General features: G+C 53.2%; 2 protein-coding genes across 8 annotated transcripts; both read right to left on the minus strand.

Annotated features, from left to right (window-relative positions):
- LOC122379306 (broad-complex core protein isoforms 1/2/3/4/5-like) lies at positions 1-27,854 on the minus strand. Of its 7 annotated transcripts, XM_043361391.1 has the most exons (11): positions 25,408-25,428; positions 24,587-24,670; positions 22,874-22,968; positions 20,575-20,720; positions 17,625-17,785; positions 12,481-13,563; positions 9,962-10,159; positions 3,980-4,192; positions 3,414-3,705; positions 1,538-1,702; positions 1-1,129 (listed from the first exon to the last, which is right to left on the minus strand). In XM_043361391.1, exons 7-11 carry the CDS (start codon positions 10,154-10,156, stop codon positions 780-782), a joined length of 1,215 nt encoding a protein of 404 aa, XP_043217326.1. In that variant the 5' UTR covers positions 10,157-10,159; positions 12,481-13,563; positions 17,625-17,785; positions 20,575-20,720; positions 22,874-22,968; positions 24,587-24,670; positions 25,408-25,428; the 3' UTR covers positions 1-779. The 7 variants fall into 7 exon arrangements, with proteins under 7 accessions (XP_043217326.1, XP_043217325.1, XP_043217323.1 ...); XM_043361390.1 differs by lacking the exons at positions 24,587-24,670; positions 25,408-25,428 and adding an exon at positions 27,572-27,592; XM_043361388.1 differs by lacking the exon at positions 24,587-24,670 and having other exon boundaries at positions 25,408-25,451.
- LOC122379333 (ornithine decarboxylase antizyme 1-like) lies at positions 13,362-21,828 on the minus strand. The gene is made up of 3 exons (XM_043361458.1): positions 21,823-21,828; positions 17,625-17,785; positions 13,362-13,563 (listed from the first exon to the last, which is right to left on the minus strand). Exons 1-3 carry the CDS (start codon positions 21,826-21,828, stop codon positions 13,362-13,364), a joined length of 369 nt encoding a protein of 122 aa, XP_043217393.1.
- Positions 27,855-27,869: the final 15 nt, after the last annotated feature.

Raw genomic sequence — 27,869 nt, forward strand, 5'->3', positions numbered from 1 at the left:
TCAAAATATCAGCGTTGTATTGGTCAACTGTGATTGGTAGTTAAGGAGTTCAGAGCAACTACTAAAAATGCAAATAAGATAAATAAAAGGCCAGCTTGAACTTAGCTAGCCAGACACTGGCCAAGACAATTTCTCCGCTACATGATACAAGAAGATCAAGCAAAAATACACATTCGTGGTATGCCTTATCATCACAGATACATGTTGTTCATGGGCTATATAGCGTTACATCACAACTCGGGTGCACGTTGCTAACAACTGCCACAAGGCGACCGTCAGCTGTCGCGACTTTCTGTCACATGGCTATGTAATACACACAGGCGGTGTCCGTTGCGTTACTGGACCGCCAGTTCACCGATTTGAGGCGTCAGCCGCCCCGGACAGCAGCTATTTGTACTCTGAAGCAGCGACGGTCGACGGCGGGGAGACGTTATGCAGCCGGTACCGAGTCGAGTCGCAAGTTTGTTTCAAGTAGAGGCAGCATTCTCACGGGCTACTGATGCCTCTCACGCGCTCACAACGTCCCCGAGGGGTCGATTGTGTCCATCGGGAGCTGTGAGCACGCCTCACGGACTGAGGGCGCCCTTTAGTAACTGGTGTAGCGCCATCGTGTCGATTGTGGGCGCCCCTGCGGAGATGGCTGCGCCACCTCAGAGGAAGATAGCGCACCCTCAGTGACTGATGGCGCAACTCAGTGGCTGATGGTGTCCCCCAGGAGCTCATAGCGTCCCTCAGGAGCTCATAGCGTCCTTCACGAGCTGCTCAGGAGCTCAGGAGTCTCAGGAGCTGGCGGCGCCCTGCAGGGCCGTCTCTGGGCTGGCCGGGGAGCGGCGCTGCTGCCGTTTCACCATGTCCACCAGCGACTCGAGGCGCAGCGGCTCGGAGCTCTGCAGCACCAAGTTGGCCTCGTCCAGAATCTGGATGGCGTGTTGCGCGTCACCAGCCGACAGATGGTGCTCACCAGTCACGTGCGAGCACCAGTCGTCGTGCGTGGGCAGCACCTGCCAGCACCACTTGCACTTGAGCGTCGGGCCCGAGGTGTGGAAGGCCTTGATGTGGCGCCGCCGGAAACCCCACGAGGTGTAAGACTTCTCGCAGAACGGGCACGGGAACGGGTACGCAGTGTGTGCTGGAAACGAACACGGACAGGGTAAGAGACGGGCGGAGGCACGGTCAAACAGTTATCGCGGCAGGCTCTAAAGCCGTTCGGTTCAGACTCATCCACCCTGGTAAATGTCAATGCAGACGATACACAGTCAATGAAAGTCATATGACGTGAAACAGCTACGGTTACAGTAGAAATATGCTAAATAAGTGAATGAAACTGCATACGGCATCATAACAGAGAATGTAGAAAATAACTGCGGATACCGAGGACAATGTGCCTTTACACTTGACGGCTACATTCATACGCAACTCATGATCGATGACTTCTGATCCCTACCCTTGTATCACCCTTTCGCATTTACTATAACCGCTCATCACAACCCATACTTTCCATCAACGCGACGTGTCGCTACATCGATCGAGTACTCACTGACGACATAGTCAGGATCTGAGGAGCAGGAGGGCGAGGAAGTCGGTGGACCGCCGCTGGCCGCACTCCTGCCCCGCTCCTGGGAAGCCGACGGTCCTCTGCCGCCCTCCTGGGACGTCGCTGGTTGGTGTCGGCTGCCGCGATCGGCTGGCTCGGACGGCGACGCTGTCGGACAGACGAGTAGCGGTCAGCCGAAATGCGGCCAAGGAAGGGTCAGATGGGAGAACGGCTGACCCGAAATGCTTCTCCGTCTCCCACGTGCAAACTGGGGTGGTATGGAGTGGATCCCTCGTGGTTTGCCAGCTACCTGGGCGGACGTAGCCAGGTGGTCCGGGGTGGTAGCGCCACCCCGGTTGCAGTCTCCCACGGCGTGCCACAGGGATCCATAATCGGGCCGATCCTGTTCAGTCTTTTCTGCAACGACCTACCGTCTCACCTTGACGTCGAACCCGTCATCTACGCCGACGACATTCACTTGTTGGACCGGGCTAAGCCTGAACCTCAAAATGTAATCGCTCTCAAAGCACGGCTTGAAAACACTCTTTCGATCATGCAAAATTGGTACCGTTCAAACTCACTCAAAATGAACCCTCAAAAAACCGAATTTATCATGATTGGCTCTCGTCAAAACATTCAGAAAACGGAGGACTTCAACATAGTCATTGACGACGTCTCAGTGACACCCTCTGGCTCCCTCCGCATGCTGGGAGTCGTCCTCGACCCAGTCCTGTCTTGGGAGAAACATGTTGGTCACGTTGTTCAGAAATGTAACTGTCTTCTCATCTCCCTCTATCGTTTTCGGCACCACTTCCCCCAAGACGTACTACAAAAACTTATCAACATTCACGTCTTTCCATACATCACCTACTGTCTTTCGGTTTGGGGTGGAGCCAGCAAAAATCAACTTTTCAGGATCCAAAAAAAACTATCAACTTCGCTGCGCGGGTGGTAACGGGGGCACGGCGGACGGACAGGATTGGCCCGACGCTCCGGGTTCTGGGATGGGAGCGGGTGGAGCGGTTGGTCGAGATGAAGGATGCCATCAAACTTCACAAGCTCCTGACCCAGGAGCTCGGACCACCAGCAGTCAGATCTATGTTCGTGGCCCGATCGGCTGTCTCCCACCGCTCTACCCGTTCCACCGAGGCGGGCCGCCTTGAGCTGCCGCGGTGCCGGCTGGTCGGCACCCAGCGCGGATTTCGATATCGTGCCGCGGCAACGTGGAACATGTTGTCACCAACTGTCACCAACATCAGATCTGCCCGAGAGTTCAAACGCGCTATTCAATAGAAAGTACCATAGAACTGTCGCTACTATTCGTCACTCAGTGCATTCATTTTGTGTTTAATTTTCATGCAACACAATGTGCGAAGTCTTCGCTTTTAGCCTCACATTTTAAACCTTCACCTTTTTATGTATTTTATGAATATGGCGAGTGTCTGCTCTAATGTCACGTTTTATTCTGTCGTTTTATGAGTGTGCTATCTTGTATTGACGCAAATCCCGAAAAGCCATCATGTGGACGGATTTTAGATGAATACATACATACATACATACGTCAATACTGAATAAGAATAGATCAGTCAGACCCAGGGCTGATTCTACTGTGGTGTGAAGTGCAGGGGTGGATATTTGTGCCGAGTTGGGGTAGCACGAGCTTTCCCAATTCCACGCCGGCTTGGCTTTGGAGCCGCAACAGACGGCGGAGGTCAAGGTCACCGCTAGGGCGGCGGCGGATTTGCTGCGTCCGTGCTACCCCAACTCGGCACATTCATCCACCCCTGGTGAAGTGTAGCATTACGGTAGGAGTGTACACAAATAACAGCTCAGAAATTCCCCGCTGTAGCTCTCCCGGCGACTTTCCACCACCACTCACCAGTCGGGGCGGAGTCTGATCGGGTGGCGCGGGTCGTCGATCGGCAGTGCTGGGAACTGCTCTCCGCTGCCGGCGACGCTTCCACCACCCGTGCCTCCTCCTCCTCCTCGACTGCCTTACACTCGGGTGGACTGGACGGCTCCAGCTTCACCACAGGCTCGGTGACCAGCGGCGGTGATGCCGCGCGCGCCCGCTTGGCCGGCGGGTCGGCCGCGGAGTCGGTGCGTTTTCCAGATGGTCGACTGTCTGTGAGGGGCGGTGGAGGCGGCGCCGGTGCTGTCCCCGCCGCGGACTGAAAGTGACAACGGTCAACGACATCATATCAGATAGCAAAACAGATATTGGTATCAGTGTGTGCGACATGCGTATGCAAAATGTGCGGAGATATGCAATAAAATGAAAAGTGGCAGAAATGCAGTAGCAGCATATAATGCAATGCATATAACTCATAGAAAAAAAAAACTGGCTAATACTAAGAATAAAACACCAGTGCTAAGCTGGAATTTACCAGTTTACAATCACCACTGCCCACCCCAGTAACAATGCCACGCTCCCCAGCGCCTTACCGTGCTCTCCCGGCCGTCCGCTGCCGCCGCCGCCTGCTGCTGCATATCCTCAAACAGGCCCTTGATGTGCAGAGCCTGGGCAGCACGCAGAAACTCTGGCATCTGTTCGGGCGTCAGGTTCACCTGGCCCTCGTACATGAAGCGCAGCAGTCCTCGCACGTGCGCCGCCCGGACATCGTGCAGCACCACCACGGGGTGGCGACATGGCGCGCTCTGCGGGCGGGGGATGACGAGGAAGGTGACAGACGTGTCAGTAGGGCGGGGAGGGAGTGGGAGGGGCTGTTATGATACGGGCCCGCAACCCCCGTTATGAGAAGGGCCCGGCCTTGGCCCGCCGAGCGGCCGCCGGCCGGCGCCGGCGGAGAGCGGGCAGTGTCGAGCGAGCCGTCAAGGTGTGCGTGCCGTCCGAGCCGGCAATATATGTGCAGAGCGGTGCGTGTCGTGTCAGTGCGGACTGAGGATCCGGCGGGCGCAGAACAGAACATGGCGCGGTCGGTAGTGTGATCGGTAGCGTGCGACACCGATTCCGAGATATACTGAACTACGTGCAGCCGTGTCGGATCGCTCGCGTCAGTGATGGCGGACAACGCACAACTCGAGCGCCTGACGGCGCTGTTGGCCCAGCAGTCGGAGCAGGCAGCGCAGCGGGAGGAGCGGCTCGCCGAGCAGGCGGCGCAGCGGGAGGAACGACTCGCAACCATGCTGGAGCGGGCGCTGGCGAACCAGGTGCAACAGCCGATCGCACGGAGCGAGACGGCCGTCACCGAGAGCAGACAGCCCTCTGCTACGCCAGCAAAACTCCCGTCGAGCGCTATCTCGACGCCGCACCTGACCTCCTCCGCGTCCCTCAAGGAGTTCGGCACGTGGCGCCAGAAGTTCGACGACTTCAGGCTCCTCACTCACCTGGAGACGTTGCCTATCGCAGAGCAGAAGGCGGCCCTGATGTCACTGCTCGACGACGAGTGGACGCGAACGCTGCGATATAGCCTCCAGATCCCTTCGGAAGCCGACCTGAAGACCGTGATCGACACGATGGAGGCTCATCTGCGTGGTCAACGCAGCATCATCCTCGACAGACGAGACTTCTACTCGCGAGTGCAAGAACCGGATGAGACGTTCGACGATTTTGTATCGTCTATTAAGGAAATCGCCGCGTATTGTGACTTTTGCGATAAGTGTGCGGACGATCAGTACCGTGACAGGATCGTGGTCGGCATCCGTGACGAGGAGGCGCTGAAGCGTATGCTGCATGAGCCGAAGCTGACGCTGCAGAGGGCGGTGGACATTTGTCGTGCGTGTGAGTCGGCGAACGCGAACAGTGCCGCAATTCTCGGCGAGCCGGCTAACGTGACAGCATTGTCGGCGTACCGTCGGTCGCGTGCCCATCCATGCTCCAACAGTGCGCGTCGAGACGACCCCTGCCGACGCTGCGGTCGGGCTCGACACGCTGACGGCGTGCGCTGCCCCGCGATGGATGCAGCATGCCATGCATGCGGAGGCTCCGGTCACTTCGCAACGGTGTGCGCCAACCAGCCGCCCGACCGCGGTCCCCGGCGCGGCGGCCGTGGCTGGCAGGATGCCAGATCACGTGACCGCGCGGCCGGCGACCAGCCGCCCGGCCGTGGCCGGTCAAGGTTACGACGCGGGCGGGGCACGGGTCCTGGCGCGGCGCCGGCAAACGCGGACGCGGCCGGTGACCGACCCGAAGTACGACAAATTGTCGGAGATATCTACGTGGACCAACTGACTGCACGCCGCACGCCGCGGATCAGAGTGACACTCGTCCATTCGACGGGATCGTCGGCCGTGTTATGCATGCCTGATACCGGGGCGGAAGCTACGGTCATGGGCGCTGACATGGCTGCGTCCCTGGGTGTCGCAACGAAGATGACCGGGTCGGTAGGCGGCGAGATCAAGTTTTCGTCAGCCGGGAGCACGCCGCTGACCTGCATCGGCCAATTCAGCGCCGCGGTGACCTTTGGCGACTGCCAGACCGCCACAACGGTGTATGTGTTGCGAGAGGTCACCGGATTCCTGCTCGGCTGGTGTGACTCCGTGCGTCTGCGGATCCTGCCCGCCAATTTTCCGGCCCAGATCCCTGTCAACATCTGGCGCAGTCAGTCCGTTCCAGACCAAAGCCGCGGCAGCCACGTCCGCTCACAGTCGATCGGCGCGCGGCCTCTGCAGCGTCCCGACCGTCCGCCGGCGCCACCTGTCGACGAACACCTGGCGCCGCCTACTGGTCACCCGCTGCAACACGTGGCCGCGGCCCGGGCGGCGGGCGGCACGGGAACTTCGGCGGGTGGCACGGAAGCCCCGGCAGGCGACACGGGTGCCGCGGCGGGCGGCACGGGAGCCGCAGCGGGCGGCACTGGAACCACGGCGGGCGGCGCGGGAGCCGCAGGATCCAGCACGAAGCCGTCGTCTCAACAAACAGCGGCCAGTGCCCAGCCTGTGTGGGAGCACGAATACGACCCGTCAGACGATGTCATCAAAGGTCATGAGGCGGCCCTGAGACAACAATTCAAAGACGTGTTCGACGGCAATGAGACGCTCTGCGAGATGGCTGGTGGCCCGATGGTCATCGACCTGACAGACGACGCAGTCCCCACAGCTCTCACCGCTGCCAGAAACATCCCATACTGCTGGAGAGAGGAAATAAAGAGCCAGCTCGACGACTTGGTCGCCAGAGGGATCGTGGCCCCGGTGAACTACCCTACGGAGTGGTGTCACCCCATGGTGCCAATTGCGAAACGCCAGGGAGGAGCCAGACTGGTCGTGGATATGACCGCCATCAACAGGTTCGTGAAGAGACCTGCCTACCCCGTGAGACCGATCCACGACGCAGTGGCGTCTATCGACGGGGACGCGCGGTGGCTGACCACGCTGGATGCCGCCATGGGATACTTTCAGGTCCCGATCGCCGAGGAATCTCAAGACCTCACCTGTTTCATAACTCCATGGGGCCGGATGAAGTTCCTCAGGGCCCCGATGGGTCTCATCTCGTCAGGTGACGAATACAACAGGCGGGGCGACGCAGCACTCGGAGATATACCGCGAACGCTGAAAATCGTGGACGATCTGCTGCTGCACGACGCGACCTACAGCGCCCATCTCTCTCACGTGGTCGCGGTCCTCAGACGCTGCCGAGAGACAGGCATCACTATCAACCCGCGCAAATTCCAGTTTGCGCGGCCGTCGCTGGACTACTGCGGCTACCGCATCTCGGAACAGGGCTACACGGTTGACGACCGCAAGCTGCAAGCGATCTCTGAGTTCCCGCGGCCGGAGAACCTCACCGATCTCAGATCGTTCCTGGGACTCACCAATCAGTTGGCCGACTTCTCAGCAGACATCGCCAGTGCAGCTCAGCCCCTCAGAGACCTGCTCAAGCAGCACACCGTCTGGAGATGGACTGAGCAACATGAAGAGGCATTCAAGGACGTCAAGAGAGCGCTGGTGTCGCCACCCGTTCTGGCCTTCTTCGACCCGCAGCTGCCTACCAAGCTTCAAACGGACTCTGCACGAACCCGCGGTCTGGGTTTCGTTCTCCAGCAGCGCCACGGAGACACATGGAAGATGGTGCAGTGCGGCTCCCGCTTCCTTACAGATACAGAGTCAAGATACGCGGTGGTGGAGCTGGAGTGCCTGGCCTGCCTGTGGGCCCTCCGCAAGTGCCACATCTTTCTGGCAGGACTTCCACAGTTCGACCTCATCGTGGATCACCGCCCTCTCGTCCCGATCCTCAATTCCAAGAGGTTATCAGAGATCGACAACCCTCGCCTCCAGCGGATGCGGGAGAAAATGTCGATCTACAGCTTCACTGCTGTATGGCAAAAGGGGGCCTCACACTGCATCCCGGACGCCCTGTCACGCGCTCCAGTCTCCGATCCAGCAACGGGAGACGAGGTTGCGGAGGTGACGGAGGCACTGCACGACGCCGTGGTCGCTACTCTGAGCGCGACCTCCGAGGACGGTGTCCTAGTCGCTCCGCTCCAAGACCGGACTCTGGACTCGGTTCGGGCGGCAGCCGCCCGCGATCCCGAGTACCGAGCCCTCCGTGACGTCATCCTGGCAGGATTTCCCGACCACCGACACGACGTGGCACCAGCTCTGCGGCCCTACTGGGGTGTCCGTTCAATGCTGGCGGTCGACGACGGGCTCATCGTCTACGGAGCGAGGCTCGTGATTCCGGCCAGTCTACGCCGCAACGTTCTCGACCGGCTACATGATTCTCACCAAGGAATGGAGAAAACCAAACGCCGCGCACGGCTGTCCGTGTATTGGCCGGGGATTGACCGGGACATATGCAACACCGTCTCTGCATGCCAGAGCTGCAGGCAGCTCGCTGCCAGTCACAGCAATGAGCCCTTATGGATGGAAGACGATCTTCCCAGCCGCGTTTTCGAGTCGGTATCGGCAGATTATTTCTATGTCGCCGGCCGGACCTACCTCGTGTACGTGGACAGACTGTCAGGCTGGCCGTATGTAACGGTCTGCCCCAGGACGGCCTCGGCGGACCACCTGGTGAAGCAGCTGCGGCGGCTGTTCTCTCAGACGGGTGTTCCCACCGTACTGCGGACAGACGGCGGACCGCAGTTCGCCTCCTCCACGCTCCGGCGATTTCTGGACCGGTGGGGAGTCCGCCACGAGATGTCATCCCCACGGTACCCGAGATCCAACGGTCACGCCGAGGCTGCCGTTAAAACGGCGAAGAAAATAATCGTGGCTGCCTCGGCGAGCGGACGGCTGGACGACGATCAGCTCGACCGAGGTCTCCTCGAGCTGCGAAACACGCCTCGGGCCGACGGCAGGTCACCAGCCCAGACGCTGTTTGGTCATCCGCTGCGGTCAGGCGTGCCGACCCATCACCGAGCATACGCACCTGAATGGCAGCGCGCCGCCGACGCGTGCGACGCGAGGGCGGCCGACCTCCGAGACGACGTGCAGCGCCGTCACGACGCCACAGCGCGCCCCCTCTCTGGACTGCGCGTCGGCTGCCGCGTCGACGTGCAGAGCACCGAGAACGGCCGCTGGGACCGTACGGGTGTGATCGTCGGCGTGGGACAGCGCCGCACCTACCTCGTAAAGATGCCAAGCGGACGCATATATTGGAGAAACAGGCGTTTCCTGAGACCACACCGCCCGATGTTGGCCAGCGGCGCGGAGCCGCAGCCACCGGAGGTTCCCGGCGCGGCGCGGGCGCCGCCGACCCGGCGGGAGGCGCTGCAGCAACCGCCCGCCCGCCGAACGGCGGCGGCGCGAGCGGCGGAGCCCCGTCAAAGTGGTCGCCAGCGTCGTGAGCCGCAGCGACTGCAAGTCCGCTGGGACACCAACACATATGACTGATAGCGTGTGCACGCTACGAATGCCCCGACATGTGTTTTGTTATTGTAACTGCATTTCGTTGTATCGCGCGATAGTTCTCGTCTTCCTTGATGGATGCTTCGCTTAACGGAGATTACTTTTGTTTGAAGACATTCGTCTAACATATCAAGGTATGCTTTTGTTAGAGCGAAGGTCTTGGGGGGAGGTGTTATGATACGGGCCCGCAACCCCCGTTATGAGAAGGGCCCGGCCTTGGCCCGCCGAGCGGCCGCCGGCCGGCGCCGGCGGAGAGCGGGCAGTGTCGAGCGAGCCGTCAAGGTGTGCGTGCCGTCCGAGCCGGCAATATATGTGCAGAGCGGTGCGTGTCGTGTCAGTGCGGACTGAGGATCCGGCGGGCGCAGAACAGAACAGGGGCGAGACAGGACAACAGCAGTGGCCAGTGAGTAAGCCAAACTGAGATCACATGGGCGGACTTTTAGCAAACAGGTTAACTAAGTAAACTGTTATAGTTGCACAGGACGTTGTGTCCCATCCATCAGTACCTGCAGTTCGTGGATAGCTAAACAAAAGCTAACAACTGCCAGGCGTACAAGACAGAGTTGCCCAAGCGCAACAAAGAAGCAATCAGTGCTGCACGTCGCGCCCAGCGCTCACCTTGAGTATCTCCTTGAAGAAGGGGCTGCATGCAGAGAGGATGACACGGTGCGCCTTGATTAGCTGGCCTTCAGCCGCCAGTGTCACGTCCACAAAGTCCTCGTCGAGTCGCAGAGCGTGAAACGACGCCGCTAGGTTGGTGTGGAAGCTATTCCACCGCAGGCAGAACTGCTGGTCCCCACGGGAGGACGGCATGGCCTGAGGACGGAATGGGTCAACCTCACACCAAAATTTATGGAGACAATCCCACAGAATGTGAATCCTTACAAGCACGCGCAAAGTATGAAGGAAATCAGTCATTTTTAGGCCTGTAAGATGACCTCTGAGATTACAAAAAGATAGTACAATTAACCCCAGCCCCAGCACAAGAGCAAATGTGACATCAGACCCCATGATGTGTGGAACCATCCTTCAAGCTAATCCCTTACACTGTAGGAAGTGACTAGAAAGTAGGAGTCAATTTTGGATGGAATTGCCATAGGTATCTGTTATTGAGATGTAAGGGCCTGGGCATGTTCAATGTGAAACCCCAACATGAATGGGCTTATGCCTTATGGTGTATCAACCTTCTAACTTCCTCCTAATGCCAGTGCACAAATGCAAGTGCAATTCCCTACAACTCATGATGTTCTTCCATGTAAAATAACCTTTTAGAACTTGTTAATTTTATGACCCTTAAAATATGCTTTTCATCCAATAAGTTAGCTAATCCTGATAACCTATGCCTGGGTATTGAGCATGGAGCATAAGTTGTTTTTTTATTCTTCCCTATAGCTTAGTTGGTACAACACCAATACTCTTGGCCCTTGAGCCCTCTTTATTATACAGAGCTACCCTACCCCATGCTCAGTTTCCATGGAAACATGAGCAAAATTGCCAGTTTTGCTTAGAAACATTTCCATGAAAGCTGAGCACTAATGCCTGGTAGCATGAGGTAGCAGCGTGCCATGAGACAGGGTCTTGATAGTAAGAGGTTTGAGTCTCTTGGACATTCTGACTCAATATAGGGTATGAGTACCATTACTAACAGGATTTAGAAAGTTTGAGGTTGTTAGGAGCAGCTGCCAGTTGAGTGGGATGGACCATGTCCAAGCTCCAGCTCTGAGTGCATTTGATTTTAGCATCTTTAGTCTCCTAATTCCCTAAAACCAGCTGATCAAAGTCAAACACATCAACTTGAACTTGGGGCCCAGACTGGAAAACATCCATATGATACGCCAGATGCCCTTGAGACCTTCTTGCACCAAAATTGGGTGCAAATGATTTTACACTGAAATTTCTGCATGATTTGTGCCAAAAATTGGATGCCTTTTTATGCCAAAATCAACCCACTTTTGTAAAAAGCACAAGTGCACATGCCACATCTTCCAATCAGGACTACATCAACCACACAGTATTTTATTGCCTTGAACCAGCGCTTTCCAGGGTCTTGGTCACTCTCCCATGTTTGAACGTCCGAATGAGTTTTTTTTATAATTTCCACAGCAACCCATTACCTACCGCAATTTGCGTAATGTAACCTGTAGGATCTGCCTACGTTTTTCTATCCACTTTAAAATTGGAGCAATATATATTTTGAAAAAATGTTGTGGAGAAAACTTCCCTAAAAGTAAACAATAGTTCTGCAATATATGCTGACAGTCGCTGAGAACTTAATCAATCTAAAAAAGGAATAATAAAGAGTCATATCCTCCTTACACTATGACTATAACAAAAAATGATCCTCAAATAAACCATTCAAACAGCAATAAAAATATTTCAGAATTTTCTTACCACTTCGAGACGTTCCGCACCTGGATTCTGGAATATTTATAGGTCTGCTAGTGATATAATCAACAATATTCAGCGTATTCAGCTACAAAACCTTGTACAAAACTAACAAACGCCCCAGTTGTCCCGAAATTGAAGTACGTCTATTGCGCATCGGTTATGTAGCAAACTACGGCTACCAAATTAGGGGAATCCCTTAGATATAGAAGGCTGAAGGGGAGAGGAATCTTGCTGAAGGGCATCTACTCCTCAACAGTTCCGGAGTGTAACTAGTAAAGTAATCTTGCGCCGCTCGCTCTGTCGGCGGAGGGCCAGGACTGTCGGGACTCGGGACTCGGGACTCGGGTCTGCACATTGCCGAATGTGGTGTAGCTAATATTGCAGAAATAATGTTAACGCTTATATCTATGCGGTTTATGCAAAAGTGCACTTTCATTGGGTTTTGTGATTTGTCCTCCATTTACGAAACTTCGTCTAAGCCGCCTAGTTGGACATCTGAACAAGAACGAAGTAGAAGTGAGCGTACCACCATGCTTTCCCCATGGCATGGCAGTTCAGTTCGAGGAAAGCCTTGAAGCCATTACAAAATCGAGGACTTCGCTGTCTGCTTACTTGTCATGAGGACTGAGGTATACTATGTAACAATGCAAAGGCTTTCCTAAACACGATCAACGATGCTCCAGGTGAGAAACGATAGACGTGTAATCTGCGTCCTGCGCCTACCCCAAAAAGTATAATAACATTATTACGATTTACGAGTCGCATTCAGAGTCAACGTGGACTGGATCGTGGATACCGAAGGCATTCACACAATTCTTCCGCGACAAGACCCATCACAGAACTGACATTTGTATAATTTTGTATTGGAGCTGTGATCATCACGTGATACAATCGTTTGTCACCAGCACTGAGAGAATAAACATTACGAATAAAACGTCGGTCTTAACAAACCGGACAAAGCGAACTCTCCATTCTGCAATTAAGCCAGTTCACTGAAAAGTTAACCCACAAAATAGCACAAGTCATCAAGTACATGGAATGGGATGGACCAAGCACCGATGTGATAAGATATTTTTGGTGGCATCGCGTCGCATCATTTCCGTGGTACAACCACGAGCCGTTTTATCATTTTCTGTATTTTTATGGATTTTCTATTTTTTGGTGGATTCTCGGTGTCTACGAGAGAACTTTGTAATCTAACTTGATGACAGCACAACCGACAGAGCGATGTGGGCAGCGCCGCCGACGCCGTCCGCCGGTCGCCGGCGGGGGCGCGGCGCGGACCGGTGGGGACCAGCCGCGCCGCGTCCCTGCAGCGGCCGGTGGGCGGCGCCGCTGCCACCGGCGCCGCCCACCCCGCTCCGCCCGTTGGCGCACCGAGGGGAACCCGACACTGGTACACTGCACAGTCCTCCTAGAGCACAAATCGGCCTGACGATCGCCGTCTGCCGCCGCTGGAGCCCCTGAGGGGCGCCGCGCGCCGCCACCACCGCCGTCACCGGCCGCCGCGCGCGCGTCCGCCGGCCCCGCCTCGGAGCAGTCTCGTCATTCGAGCCGTCGGGCGCGCGCAGCGGCGGTCGGCGCGTCAGCGGCGGCGGCGCGCGCTGTCCCCCGCCGTCAGCGCCGCGCGCTACTCGATGGCGTAGGCCAGGTACAGATGGTCCTGGTCGCCGCGAGCGGGAATGATGTCACTTCCCGGCGCGATCGGCGCGAACCCGAGGAACATGAAGGTGCGCACCAGACTGGCGCGGTCCTCCCTGTTCTTCCTCAGGCTGATGACGACGTGAGTGGCCTGCAGCGTCTCTTCGGCGAACTCCAAGAGAGAGACGAATCTGCGGACAATGGAGAGAGACAACAGTCAGGCAATGGCAGGGAAGTTGTCAGTCGTCGGCAGGGAGGGGTATATACGAGTACGGCAATGACGGATATGGCTGTATGGATCTTGGATATGGTGATGAGCTGAGCGTAATACTCCAAGTGCGCAGCAGTCTTTCACGAAGTCGACCCATAAATAAACGCCAAGGATCAGACATTAATGATGAAATGGAACAGTAGGCTAGCTTCTCTAATGAACTATGGCGTGTCTGAAAATCCTGATCGGTAAGATAAAAAAAAAAACGAATCAATACTAAGATCAGGAGCAGGTGGAAGCGGAGGACGATTCCAACAGGCAAAAAAAAAAAAAATGAAGAGTTCGGTCACCAACGCGATTATCTGATCCTTCAGAAAGAGGAACTGCATCAGCCGTCACCAACCTAATCAATAATCACGGGCATTGGCAACATCTTACGTAACCATGTCGTCACCACTAGAGGTGGCAAAAGATGAAAATTTTGGGAACCAGACTCGAACCAGACCCGGCTGGACATTTCTGGAACCAGTCGGACCCGGTCTTAGTTGGAATCGGAACCAGTTGGACCCGTTCCCCAAAAGTCAATTAATACAAACTACTTGTAGGTATCATTAGTCGCATCATGTAAAACAGCCTATTTCCCACTGGGAATACTCATGAGATACTGTGTGCAAAGAAACATTCACTTCATATTTTGCGGTAATGTGTAGTGTGCAAGATGTATATGTAGTTAATGGTAGGACCCGGTTGGACCCGTCAGAAAAGTTCCAGGAACCGGTCTGGACCCATATGGGTCCAGACTGGTTCTTTGGACCGGGTCCTCGGGTCCACATTTTGCCACCTCTAGTCACCACCCCTTTGTCAGTTCTCCATTTTCCCGCCAGGCAGCAGCACCATCGGTGAGCGCGCGGGGGTCGATATGGCCTCTGCCGGTCTGCCGGCCGCCCGGTGCAGGGGCGAGGGCACGCAATGAGCCCGCAGCGCAGTGGTCCCAGGTAACAGGGAACGCGGAGCTGGGCAGCCGGGCTGGGAGACTCACCGTTCCGTCACTCAGCGACTGCAGGTGGCTAAAAGAGTGGAAAATTTGCAATTATTGCTGTTTTGTTGAAAAATGGATATCAAACCTTACATTGACCTTCAAACTAAGCGCCTCCGCGGTCGATTTCGGACGTCAACTGCTTGGACGCAACCATACAATTTCAGAAGAACAACTGACGTCAGGCAATCGATGAGCAATCAGCTGACTGCGGTCGGAGCAGCGAACTAGCCCCGAACTAAAAATACCCGACAAAGAAAATAGCTGTAATCATCGGTAGCTGGGCCCGCGAGGAACGTCAGCTTTTACCTCCCCCGACCACTACTACTCAGACCCCAAAACACGCGCCACGTTATCTACTAGCTCGGTCAGTGGCACTCGAGGCCGCGCCCCGGTTCTGATTCAGCGAACTGGCTGGCCCGCCGCCAGCGCTGCCAGCCATCAGCTGAGCTCGCGTACGTTCCAAGTCATCACAGCAGAGGCACGCTGGCCTATTCCAGTGCTGTTTTTCCTGGAGAGTGACGACTATTGCGCAGTCGGCAAGGGCTGTCCTTGGTCCGTTCAGAAGGGCCACTGGCCTGTAACTGATGACCAACCGACTGTCCCCTTCGGAGGGAAGGGGGAGGGGTTGCAGGGTCCTGCATCATCTCGGGAGAAAAGTACTCACGTCTTCACGAAAAAAAGGAAGTTCTGCCCGCGGTTTGCCAAGTGCTCAAACAATGAGAGTGGCACGATAATAATGATATTAAAGATGTCAATCGGATACCAACTTTTTGGTATACCGATACCAACCCATACCAACTTGGTATTTGGTATTTCAATCCTAATGTGTTTGGTATTTTGTTGGTATCATGAACCCTTTTGGTTAGTATTTGGTTTGGTATCGGTATTCCGATTTTCCGTATTTGACATCACTAAATGATATAGTCTCAACTCTCATTGATACAGGCATGAGAATCGAATTACTTTTGAGTTTTTTTTTTACAATTTTCCCATCTGTCACATTTAGATAAATTGCGCCAGATGCGATAAATACGTTCAGTGATCTGCGTTGTAAGAATGCCCTCCTTGCTCAAACCAACGCTTGAATGCACACAGTAACACATCTGGGCGACAGCGGTCGCCAATGCATTTTGCATAGCCCAATTTGGCAGATGATACATTTGCATCTTACAAATGCACAATGAGGCTACAATGAGCTATGAGTCTGCGTCTGCGAGTTACGCAAAATACAGCGTTTTAGCCAGGCCGCCGGTAAGGAAGGAGAGCCCCATGGGTCACGAGAGAGGGTCACGACTATTTGAGACGAGAAAATTACTCGCATTGCACAAAGCGAATACATATTATTGCTATCCAATGCTGTTTCTGACCGTGCAACGGATGCCAGCTGTCTATTTGAAGTTGTTTTCTGCGTCGTAATGAGCTCCACAGTCCACAGTCCACATAACCGCAAGCATCTCCGTCGCAATTAAGGTTCAAGGGTCAGGAATACTATTCAATCCACAAACAAACGCAAGAAAGGTCTCGAAAGATCGCAACACAAATGTGTTGCTCATTTGCTCGGCACGCCGCCTGCCACTGTCTGGGCCGTGTCGAAAGTCGAAACGATGGCCCCAGCAGGACAGCGATAACGTCGGGGTCGTACGCGAACACGCGAGGGGAGGGGCGCACGCGGCGGGCCGGTGGGGGGGGGGGGGGGTACTGCGCACTACGCGGCTGACCTAGGACCGGCCCGGGCTGCCAGACACAGGCAGCAGCCGCCCGGCCGCCTATTTCGGCACCGGCTCAAATACCGTACTTGGCTCAGGGGCTGCCACCGCCCGAGTTGCCAACGTCGCAGCGTGACCCGATGACCTCAGGCGGAGGGCTGGATGACTGAGACAAAACCATCGCGCTGTTGCCGACCGAAAGACAGCGACCCCAGTAAACTTCAACCGTCAAAACCGCTTCTGGGCGAGTAGCAAGCTCGAACCGTAAAATGACTCAGTGAAGCGAAGCTGCAAGGGCGGCGCCTGAGGAGTGTGTACCCTGCACCTGTGATACCGCAGTGACACCTGTCAGGCTCTCGTATTTTCAACGCAGCATTCTCCCCAAGCAGCGACGTCCCCATTGTTCGATACTCAGCCTCAAAAACCAAACCAGAAGTTGCGCTGTTCTGATTGCATCATATTGCCACAACCAACGCCGCACGTTGCGCCGCGTCACCACGCCGAGAGCACGCCGCTGACCCGTGGTCGACCTCTGTCCCTCTGTCGTTCTGAGCACATCCCCCAGCCCCCTCACGTGACCCGAGCGGCCGTCTCTGGTGTCCGCTGCCGGCCCGTGTTTATAGTTTATACCGAAACCAGCAGGCGGAGCGGCGTGCCCCGGGGAGGGGGGAGAGACTGCGACCAGACGACCCCAGCGGCGCTGGAGACGAGGAAACTGCACGTCTGACGGCAGGGAGGAACGCCCTCGACACAGCTGACGGATGTAGCCAGTGCAGTCGGGATGAGGGACGAGCGGAATTAGCCAACATCCGCCATAGTCGCAATGCAGACAGAAAAGGACGCAGGACGCCAACTGCTGGAGGGCGAACAAGGACGCACCGTCCTCAGGAAGGGCGACTGGCCACTGCAATCACCCTCCGTGATCTATTTTATAAATAAAGCCTCTACGATGTCCCAGTTGTGGACCAAGGCCAACATCTGAGGTGGCATCATTCCAGAGTCGGCCGGTGGATGACAGACTGTCCATGGAAGAGGTCGAGGAAGATAAACTTCCGCATCAAGGACAGGCGTTCTGGATTTTTATGTTCTCACTAGTGAATGAAGTAGGTAAGAGAAGAGCACAGATCAAAAACAAATGATAAATATTGTTTTACAAAACGCTTACAAGCAAGTAACACAGCTATGGAAACTACTTTACACGGTTAGACGATAACATACTCATCGATAAATCACTTGCAGACCGCACACCAAAATAATAAAGTAATTCCGTGGCCTGGAATCGATCCCGGCACTCACCCCTCCTTGGAGCCCTCGGGCAGGAGTCCGTCGGGCACCTGCACGTAGAGTCGCTGCCGCCAGAGCACAGTCTGCCAGCGCACGTCCAGCGTCGGCGTCAGCGTCAGGGTGACGCTCAGACGCACCGGCTGCTCCTCGTCGATGTTTGCCAATTCATTCTCCTGAGGACGATAGAGGGATGGGTGGAGAAGGGTGGTCAGAGGTTGCTGGCTTTTTGGGGAGGTGGAAGAGGGGAATAGCAGGAGACACGCATATCGGACCTCAAGAGCACAAACCACAGGTAAAGCAGAAAAGTTTAGCACACAATGTTCGTCCCTTACGAACGTAAGGTGGCGTTTTATGTCCTTGTCAACGCACTCAGCAGTACGTAACTACATAGCCTACCGTGCAATAACCTGACAGCTGGGGATAGGTAGAATAGAGAGCTTATCAGACCCTGTTCTGGTGTTCAGAAAAATACCAGCTGAAGCGAATGAGTCTGGGAAAGACTAAACGAGAGAAATGGTTCAAAGACAAGGCTACTGCTCCTCAACGATGAAAATGTAAACATGCACGAGATCCATCCGAGAAACATCAGTTTATCGGAGTGGTAAAGGTTTCGTCTTTGCGATGTATCACATGCTAGCCAAGGACAACAGTAGACGCCATATTTACGTTCAGCTATGCGTCGCAATAAGCTCCTGCAGAAAAATAAGCTCCTCCCAGCATAGGTATTATGTAACGGCATGGCAGAGTTGTTCGGCCTGGCTTAGCCTGGCCTCTTGCAATGTCAATTAGATTCCGCACATACCGTCCAGGCAATCTCAGCTGGTGGCGGCAATCTCAGTCACCAGCACCATATACATTATTTAACGTTGGAAAACTTACATGAGAATGGCACTTCCAAAAATAACCTCAGCAACCAATGACATTTGTTTGTTTGTTTGTTTGTTTGTTTTGTTGGGTTAGGCCCTTTCGGTCGACAAGACCATTGCAGAGCCGGAAGGATGATAGGATTTAGGGGGTGACATTGGTCTGGGCAGGCACCCTAGTGAGTCGCCGGGGCTGAGCCCGTCCAGAGGACAGGCCACCCAGCCCCAAGGCACTCACTGCACCCGGCTTCGGGGTGCGCTCCCTCAGGAGCAGCGGTGCCGCTCCAAGGGAGCAGCCCGCATGAGATAAAGTTGCCTGTCCAGCCCGGAGGGGGATTGCGGCGTGGAGGAGAAGGATTTCAGTATCCTGAGGATAGAAGCATGGAAAGGTGATGTGACATTTAACGTTACCAAAAGGAATTTTGAAACAACTCAGTCAAGACTCGCAGCAATGCGATCTGGAGACGGGTAGCACGATCCATTGATGGACGAGCCTTCGCTTATTGACAATAGCGGTCAGTCAAATGTTGGAGGAATAACAAATATTCAAAACCATGCAAACGTACTTCGCGAACGCCCTCCTATCTTTGATCAGCGAGCGACGATTTGCCAACAAGCTTGAACAACTTTTGAACACGGAAGACAAACATGACAATGATAGCGGTTACCAGGTTCTGATACCGCTATCAGGGCTATCAGTATGTGGAGCGTACTCTTTCGTTCGATATACCAAGCGGAATGTCGACTCGGCTCAGTTGAAGGGACAGAAGCATAACAACGCTAACAGGACGCATGTTGCTGCCAATAAGACGACGGCGGTACATATGCAATATGTATGCTCTAGGAGTCGAACATCACAGTATGCTGAAACACATGCATATCCCCCCCCCCAAAAAAAAAAAACGCGAAAAAGGCTGACAGAATACATAAGAGCCAGCACCTACCTATGGTAAAAAAGGGGAACAAATAAACATGAGTCTTATAATAGCTTATAGCAAGCATCAAGGCAGGAGACTAAGTGAAAAGAGACTGAACCCTTAGAATATCAAATGAAACATTCCCTTAGAACCACAAGCCGATACACCTTGCAGGCTCATCTCCCATCACACGTGCTGCCCAAAGTTACGACCAACGTCTGGTCTTCCTTTCGCCTGGCGAACGAGAGCCGAATTTCCACCGGCCGTGAAAAATTCATCGTTTGATTAGGCGGGCCAGACCACAGCTGCACAGCAATGGATGTGGCTCGTTCCGTAGTCCATAACAAGTGGCCGGCGAGGTGGTAAAACTAGCGGTGCGGAATTCAGTTTGAACTGGACGGAGAGGAGCAAGAGGAATGAGAAAATGGAGCGGACAAGCGGTGTGAGGAGACTATCAGGACCTGACCGGACGGGACCACACAGGACCAAACCGGATAGGACAGGACCGGGCAGAGAAAGAAAGAGTGTGAGAAAGAAATAGACATATGGCGAGCCGCGAGAGAGAGAGAGAGAGAGAGAGAGAGAGAGAGAGAGAGAGAGAGAGAGAGAGAGAGAGCGAGAGCGAGAGAGCGAGAGAGCGAGAGAGCGAGAGAGCGAGAGAGCGAGAGAGCGAGAGAGCGAGAGAGAGAGAGCGAGAGAGCGAGAGAGAGAGAGAGAGAGAGAGAGAGAGAGAGAGAGAGAGAGAGAGAGAGAGAGAGAGAGAGAGAGAGAGAGAGAGAGAGAGAGAGAGAGAGAGAGAGAGAGAGAGAGAGAGAGAGAGAGAGAGAGAGGCTCGGAGGGACGAAGGAGATGAGACGGCCAGCTGACCCGCTACCGACGCTCAGAGCCCCGGATCGATAGACGGAGGACGACATTTTCCCGTATCACCATAGCAACCCAACGAAACAATCGGCCACCTAGGCAACTGAAGGCCGGCAAAGACGTTCAACTGGGATGCCGCGATACAGCAGAAAACGATGCCAGTCCTCGTAATCTGGTTGAGTGCCAACTACCGATGTAATAGATTTAGGTATAGATTTGAGATGCCTCAGTCCGTTAGAGCATAGTCCTGGGGAACCTTTTCTGGCAAGAACTCAGCATTCTTTTCGGAACGGAGAACTGATACACCCCCTCGACACTTACTAGTTGATTTGGCAGAAAGGGCTCTGTAGATTTCCCCACGCCGCTGCCCTCTTCGTTACAAAACGTAGTTCTGGCGGCATGGGGGGCATCAAACCCAGTGCTGCCGGCCTGCCCCCACGTGAACGCTGTATTGGGGCATGCTCATGCTGAAACAGACAGACGGGGGGGGGGGGGGAGAGTGGTTAGTGACGGCGGCCACTTCAGTCTCCGGTGAATGCAGGCTCCCGTTGCAGCGTGACGCTGGTTTACTGCATCATGTGGCACCACCAGACACCCTATACCGGGGCCGGCGTTCGAGGAGCCGCATACCGCAGCGCCGAGCTGGCGTCGGCCACAACATACGACCAGCACGGCAGAGTCAGTATATTACAACACACACACACAACACAACACAGCTCACACAACACAGCACTGAACCGCAGCGGTGCGCAATGCGCATTACACGGAGGTGAGAAGACATGGTAAGTATGTATAACTGGCACACCGCAGAGGTCACGTTTAACCATACTGGATCAAACGACGATATCGAAGGAACGAAACCAAAGGCTTTGAACCTGGCCGCCATAGGGTAGCCAATTGGCGGACGTACAGCTGAGTCCAGAAAAAGAGTCTGTAGCAAACATTATTATTGGTTTAAGATTAAGCGGGCGCCAGCGAAGCGGTTGGCTTGTTGGCCCGTGGTGTTGTGCAACAAGTTCTGTTAGTAGACATTTGATCTTAAGGCCACACATTCAACCGCTCAGATTACATTCATTCAGCAAAGTAATCCACCACTGAACCAACAAATATGAAAAAGAAATATTCAAAGATATATGTGACAAGGAATCACGGCCAAAGAAGCAAATTTAGCAGGTGCTTATCATGAACAGTCACTAGTCAGGCATAAAAAGGGTCTACCATCCTCAATGAAAACGACAGTGGAGCCACGAACCATTTCCTGCATCCCTTTCACAGCATCTATCGGCGGTGTATTCACCATCCACAATCCACATGCACCCCGCTCACCGGGTCATATCCCGACAAGTGTGACCGACAGCTCGGTCACTCGATCGATGCCCAATAGAGTGCTGCGTGACGTCATATCGATCACTCCCCCCCCCCGCCCCCACCCTACAGGGGAATGGTGATTAGTATACATGGTGGCACGGGGCAGCAGAGGATGGAACAAGGGCAGCGGGCACCCACACCACACTTGAGCTATCAGCGGTGTCGAGAGAAGGTAGAGGCGAATGCGAAGTCGCCCTTCACCGTCATGGCCACGATTCTCCAGAGCCGTTTTGGTTGCGGATTTCTGAAGGTTCTAATGATTACCCATACCAGGCTGACGAACTGACGGACTTTGTCACGAAGAGTTGTACGGACGCGTGTTTCACCTACTGTTCTTGGTCGGCTGTCTCACTCATCAGATTGTCTATCTGATGCTGTACCGGACAGCGGTCAGCTGGGTCGGAGCCAGGAGCCCTGCTCTGCAGGCTGAGATCGATCCTTGTCCTCTGGGATGGAGAGGAGAGGAGGGGCGGCCGGCAGATGATAGGGCGGGGATGCGGAGAGAGACAGAGAAAAAGGCCAGAAATAAGATCGAAGACCGGTAGAAGGAAATGAACAAGGAAGAGGAGAGAGAAAAGGGAGGGGGCAGACCCACCAGTGCTCATTTTGCTGCCTCCTCAATGAGAGAAAGTGGAAGGGAAATTGCCCGCGGAGGACCGGAGGGGCCGTGAATACGCCTCCGGCAGAGCGGCGTTGCGCCCTGCGGCGCAGAACAGTGCGAGCTCAGTGACCTGATGACCTTGACCGAGGTGAGCCGCGGGGTGCTGTGTCATGTGGCGCCCGGTTGGCAGCGCAGGGACGCTTGGCCGCCGGCCGACGGCGTCACAGTCCGCCAGATACACGGCAGCCGCAGGCAACCGTCAACAATCATGGCAGCCTCATCCCACACACCGGCGACAGGGCAGGAGCCAGATATCCACTGACCTTAGCTTCGTGCCATGTCAACTGAGTTATGAGTAGGTATTGCGGCCCGTAGGCACAATAGCGGTCAAAGGTCCTTCAAGCCAGATGCCAGATGTGGTGTCCGATGGATCCATGATCCAGCATTTCGTCCACGATCACAGTCACCTGCTTTAGACAACTGTCATTTTTAGGAGCGAAATTGAGAGGAGGAAGCAATGACCATCCATGAATTACAGTTGAACCCAATAGAGGGAGTGGTATACCTACGCATTATCAACCACACCCAGGGGCGACGGAAAAGCATGAACCGTAGTGCAATAAGTCAGTGGTTTTAACTATTCATACTAACCTGCTGTAGTTGTGTCTGCTTTTTCGTATGTTGCCATTCTCGTCGTAAAAGCATGAATTCGGTTGGACATCCATCTTGACCGCCTTTGAATTACTCTGCACAGATGTTACCGCATGTTAAGATAATTCGAACAAGCTTAAAAGAGTTGTTTTAGAATGGAAATGGACAAACTACCTACCGACACGGGTCATACTGACAAGGATCGAGACATTCCCAATTCCCATGTATTAGATATATGAAAGTAGGTACCCAAGAGTGTAACTAATATTGAATCTCTACCACTACAAGTCACTACATACAATATGAGGTGGTCTATATTTGAACCCCTCGGGAAACATGGAAATGTTCGCTAGTGCAAGAGTCTATGTACAATTTTTCATGAATAACTCTCGGACCGTGCGAAAAGCCAGAAACGGCAAAGCAAAGAATTAAAACAAACTAAACGCAACTTCATAGTACCGTAAACTGGGGTGGCTTTGAACTTCCGGGTGACTTTGAACGCCGTTCACTTCTTAGAGGGAATCACAAATATCTTAAAAATGTGAATTATAAATGCAGCCATGTATTTTTACAGATAAGAATGCACATTTTTGAAAATGTACATGACATATTGGAAGATATGTACCTTAGTACATAGGAGTAAAAAATCAAAAACTAAATCAATGTTTTTGGCTTTTTGAGATATACCCGTAAACTTCCATATGGCATGGACTAGTCATTATGGTCATGGAACGGAATGACATATTTTTGCCATCCTCGATGGTTGCCCTATATTGCCCCATCATAATTTTTTAGCTTGCTTGAGCATGGCAAATGCTGTGAAGGGATTTGTAAAAGCATGACATTTTTGGAACTTCGCTGGGGTGACTTTGAACGTGTTCAATGTAGCCCCGGTGACATGCATGCCTGACTTGTTGTTCAAAAGACTTGTTGATCAAAGTAACCCCACCAAAATACACTGCATACATTTTGCGCTACAAGATAGGGGTGTAACAGAGATCGACTAGCTGGTGTGCAAGCTAAGCCAGCCTGACATGGACAGGAAGGGCAGGCTCCACTTCAAGAGTGAGGAGCTCTCACCATACAAACTGATGCTGGGGTAAACTCATGACTGACGTGTTCTGACGCTAGCAGGTGTACCTAGTGTTAAGTGTTAGTATTAAGGTGTTAAGTCGGGTTTCAAGTGTTAACTGTGTCCAAGGATACTCTGTACTCAGGTGTTCTCAGGTGTTCTCAGGTGTATTTCATGCATGCAGACCTAGTCGAGTCAGTGCATGCATCACACTTGAGTTGAGTTGAATCGAGTGATTTCATATCCTGTGAGTGTTGCTCCACAGTGCCTATGCAAGTGTTAAGGTGAGCAAGTAAGGTGTTTGCCATGAAAGATGCTTCTTTTTACTCACTGTCTGTGTGCTAATTTCTGTGAATATGGTGTTTGATTCATCAGCAGAGACTGCTACAAGAAGTTGTGTTTTTTGCTTGACGAGCTCGCCTTGTTTTGACTACTACCCCCAGAAGGACTTTTGCAGGCATAAATTGTTTTTGGCCTCTTTTTTAAAAAGCATCAGGGTGTTCAAAGCCACCCCAACCGGCACGAGAAATTGCACACCTACTGAGATAAATGATGAAAAACACAGACTGTTCAAATTCACCCCATTGCATGGTGACTTTGAACACCAGACATTTTTTTAAAAAATAGGGAAATGGCCTTACCTAATTTTTTGTTGACACCGTGGATGGATAAGGCCAGACTCAGCCCACAAAATAGTCCATGTTTCACATTCCTATCTACAGTAGCTTTCAAGATATTCACCGATAAGTCTCAAAACTGTCCAAAGTCGCCCCGTTTTACGGTAACAACGAGCTGCAGCAAATTTTGGTGCTCCCGACAGGTGGAGCAGTGTTGAGGCAGGCCATAATACAAATGTGGAAGAAGCATTTACTACACGCATCCGTATTCGATGCATAGGTAGATAGCCACCCCATCCTTTAACATTAGTCTATGTAGATGTGCCCGCTGAGCAGGCACTTCCTATCCAACTCGTATCAGCTATCAGCTCCGTTACCGTCCAAGGCCCGCCGCCGTGGCCGCGTCGGGCGGCGTGGTCGGACCAGGGCAAGGGGCACCGCAATGGAAAATTCCCGAGCCCTCCGTCCATATGTCCGCTAACGTAAACAGGGAGCCAGTGCGTCGTCCAGCGCCGGCCACCCTCCCACCCGCCGGGGAAACGGTCACTGCCGACCAGGGCCACCAACCGTGACACGGACCAAGACGCACATTGCGGCCCACGCCGCGGGTAAAAGACTCAACGTCTGAGGGCAATAAATTGTGCCAATTTGAATACTACTTTGAAAAGACTGGTTACCATGGCACCATAAGCTAAGGATTCTGCACCGAACAACATTACGTTATGTGAACAAATGCGGTGAATTTGGATGGTGGGCGACAGTGCGGCTCACCACCCGCCGTCAGGGACCACCGGCCGGTCACCGTCCGCCGCCGGCAGCAGCGGCCCGGCGGCGGACCCACTCACTGGTGCGCTCCGGCTCAAACTGGCGCCGCCGGCGGCGGTGGCTGGCGGCGGCGGCGGCACACCCCTCCCCTCCCCGGCGCGGGCCACGGCTGGTCAGCTGATGAACCGGACGCGGGACGAACAAAGCTCGTCCACAGACACTGCGCTCCAGCGAGACTGGCTGACCCAGCGGCTAAACGTATAGCACGCAGTAACGCGTAGAAGCTATGAGGCCGTTCTTACCCTTAGTTCTTTCCAACAAACCGCAATGTTCTGTGCGTGCTGGGTCGGTTCCATACACCGTGGGCTGTGAAAGCAACTCTTGACCGAAGCGAAGCGGCGACTTTCATACCGCTAGCTAGGTTGCTTATTTTTCGACATCGCTCACCTCGCCTGACCAACTCATAAGGCCCATTGTTCTTATCATGAATCTGATGTTCAAGCAAAACTTTTAAACTAAGGTCCCAGCCACACAGTCCAACATTCTTATGCTTGGTACTATGTCGTCAACTCGAGGAGTCGAGATGTGAGATGTGCTAGCTGAAAGACCATCGATACTCCACACCGTGCAGAGGGAGCCAAAAACATGCAGGAGCATCACGATGCCAAACATCTTCAGGAATGGAGCCACGGACGCGTCAGCAACCAGCCTTCGCTTCGCTTCAGACACTCCTACAGAAAAAAAACCACATCGACAGAACAGACAAGATTACTTAAGAACAGACGCGCCAGTGTCTGCAGCTGGTATGACATTGCAGCCGAAATACATTTACTTCTGTTTATATGAACGGCAGTGTTATTCTGCTCTGCCTCTCAGCTTTATGCGATTCCACTCCCCAACTGGAGTTTACGGCTAAAGTCGCGGTGGTATGTTCCAGAGCCTAAAAACTCCGCATCTGGCCAAAAGGAAACTTCAGAATAGCACAAAAACACTCTGAATATGCACCGAAAGGCGAAAACTCATTATTGAAACAGTGCCCTTTTGAAACCCATCTTCATATTGAAATATAGGATACAGTGACCTCCAGTCTACAGGCATCGATCCCTTGGCCTCTTCTCGGGTTATTCCTTGGGTTGGGATTACCCGTTCCGACTTCCTAGCAAAGTTTGCATCAGATAAGTCTTCAATAAACGCCATGCGGCTATCAAATGATGAAAAAGGCAACAGAACGACCGTCCAACAGCACCCCTGTGATGGAGAGGGATGGTGGGCTATTGCTGGGGCATTTGGCAGCAGAAGCCAGACAATGAGTCCTTGCAGCCTCGTTGTATTGTGGTAGGTAATCAATAACAGGCTAGAAATTGTTAGAAATAGCCTGGCTGGAAAACAGGCAGTTAGAACATATTAAATGACTTGAACATGTTAAATGTTTGACTTCATTTTTCAGCCCTCATTCAACTTACCAATTGAGATTTACAGCCAGTGATAACCAATAAACCAATATAACCAATTGAGCTTAGAGCTTGCCAAGCAATCCTGCCTCAGCATGGGTTCTTGGGTTCACTCCTAAACTTAGCCATCACAACAATATGTGTAACAGTAACAGGCTTCTGGGCATTTAATTTACAACACTCATAAAGTAATAATGTTTCTCTTATTGTACACAGAGATATAGAAGTAATAACTCATGGTGTGTTAAAGGCTGGAATCATATAAAATCATTTTCGTATGGTGTTGACTCTCAGAATTTGTTGATTGACCATTGAGAGACATATTGACATGAAAATAAAGCCCAGGTAGATGCTCAAATATGCTTGCAATATATTTTGACACAAGTTTTCAACGGATAAGTCAAAATTCAGTCATTGAGCTAAGTTACTTAGACAATGTTCCAGCCTCAGCCCTAGGAAGACTCAGTCTCGGAGTTGGAATGGGGGCCACCTAGGAGGTGGCATTCTTAACCTGGGAATGTTTTATTTATAATTTCGAAGTAGTCTGATTTGCTAGGTACCCTGCATGCATTCATTGTCAGATTCAGCCATCTATGTTGGATTCTGTGACAGAACACTGACACATGGACTTGTCAATGGTCGATCTGAAGCATCTTGATCTGTGGGCACTCGTCCAGAGCTGCCCCTACCCACACTGTTTGATAGAGCGCACAAACATTTAGTAAAGGTCATGCAAGAGCAGAAACTAGGTATCCCGCAAAAATATTTGCTGATAAATGCAAGAACGACTGACGCATAAGGCAAACTACGAATCTTAAATGGAGCGCGCCACAATAGTAAAAAACGCAGATAGGGAATGCATACGTCCGCTGTAACAAATACAACATCCCGGCCAAAACGATATCAAATAAATAAGTTAACCCACCTTAAATTGGAAGAATTGGGTATCGGCATCTTTTCACTGTAGTCTAAACTGGAAAATGCGGCGCTGGAAGCGACGAGACTCATATCAAACGTCCACTTCCAACACAAGGCGGATCCGCAGTGAAGGGATTTGCTAGGATTGCTTCCAAACTGCACTTGCTATTGGC

This window comes from Amphibalanus amphitrite, unplaced genomic scaffold, assembly GCF_019059575.1.
Source record: "Amphibalanus amphitrite isolate SeventyFive unplaced genomic scaffold, NRLGWU_Aamphi_draft 000075F_arrow, whole genome shotgun sequence".
NCBI classification, from domain to species: domain Eukaryota; kingdom Metazoa; phylum Arthropoda; class Thecostraca; order Balanomorpha; family Balanidae; genus Amphibalanus; species Amphibalanus amphitrite.

Excerpts from the sequence above, each read along its gene's own strand:
- LOC122379306 (XM_043361389.1), bottom strand. The coding sequence starts at position 10,156 with ATGCCGTCCTCCCGTGGGGACCAGCAGTTCTGCCTGCGGTGGAATAGC. Across the intron at positions 3,706-3,979 it reads CGGACGGCCGGGAGAGCACG|TCCGCGGCGGGGACAGCACC; the intron begins GTAAGGCGCTGG and ends TGTCACTTTCAG. Across the intron at positions 1,703-3,413 it reads ATCAGACTCCGCCCCGACTG|CGTCGCCGTCCGAGCCAGCC; the intron begins GTGAGTGGTGGT and ends TCTGTCCGACAG.
- LOC122379333 (XM_043361458.1), bottom strand. Across the intron at positions 13,564-17,624 it reads CCCGAGGGCTCCAAGGAGGG|ATTCGTCTCTCTCTTGGAGT; the intron begins GTGAGTGCCGGG and ends CATTGTCCGCAG.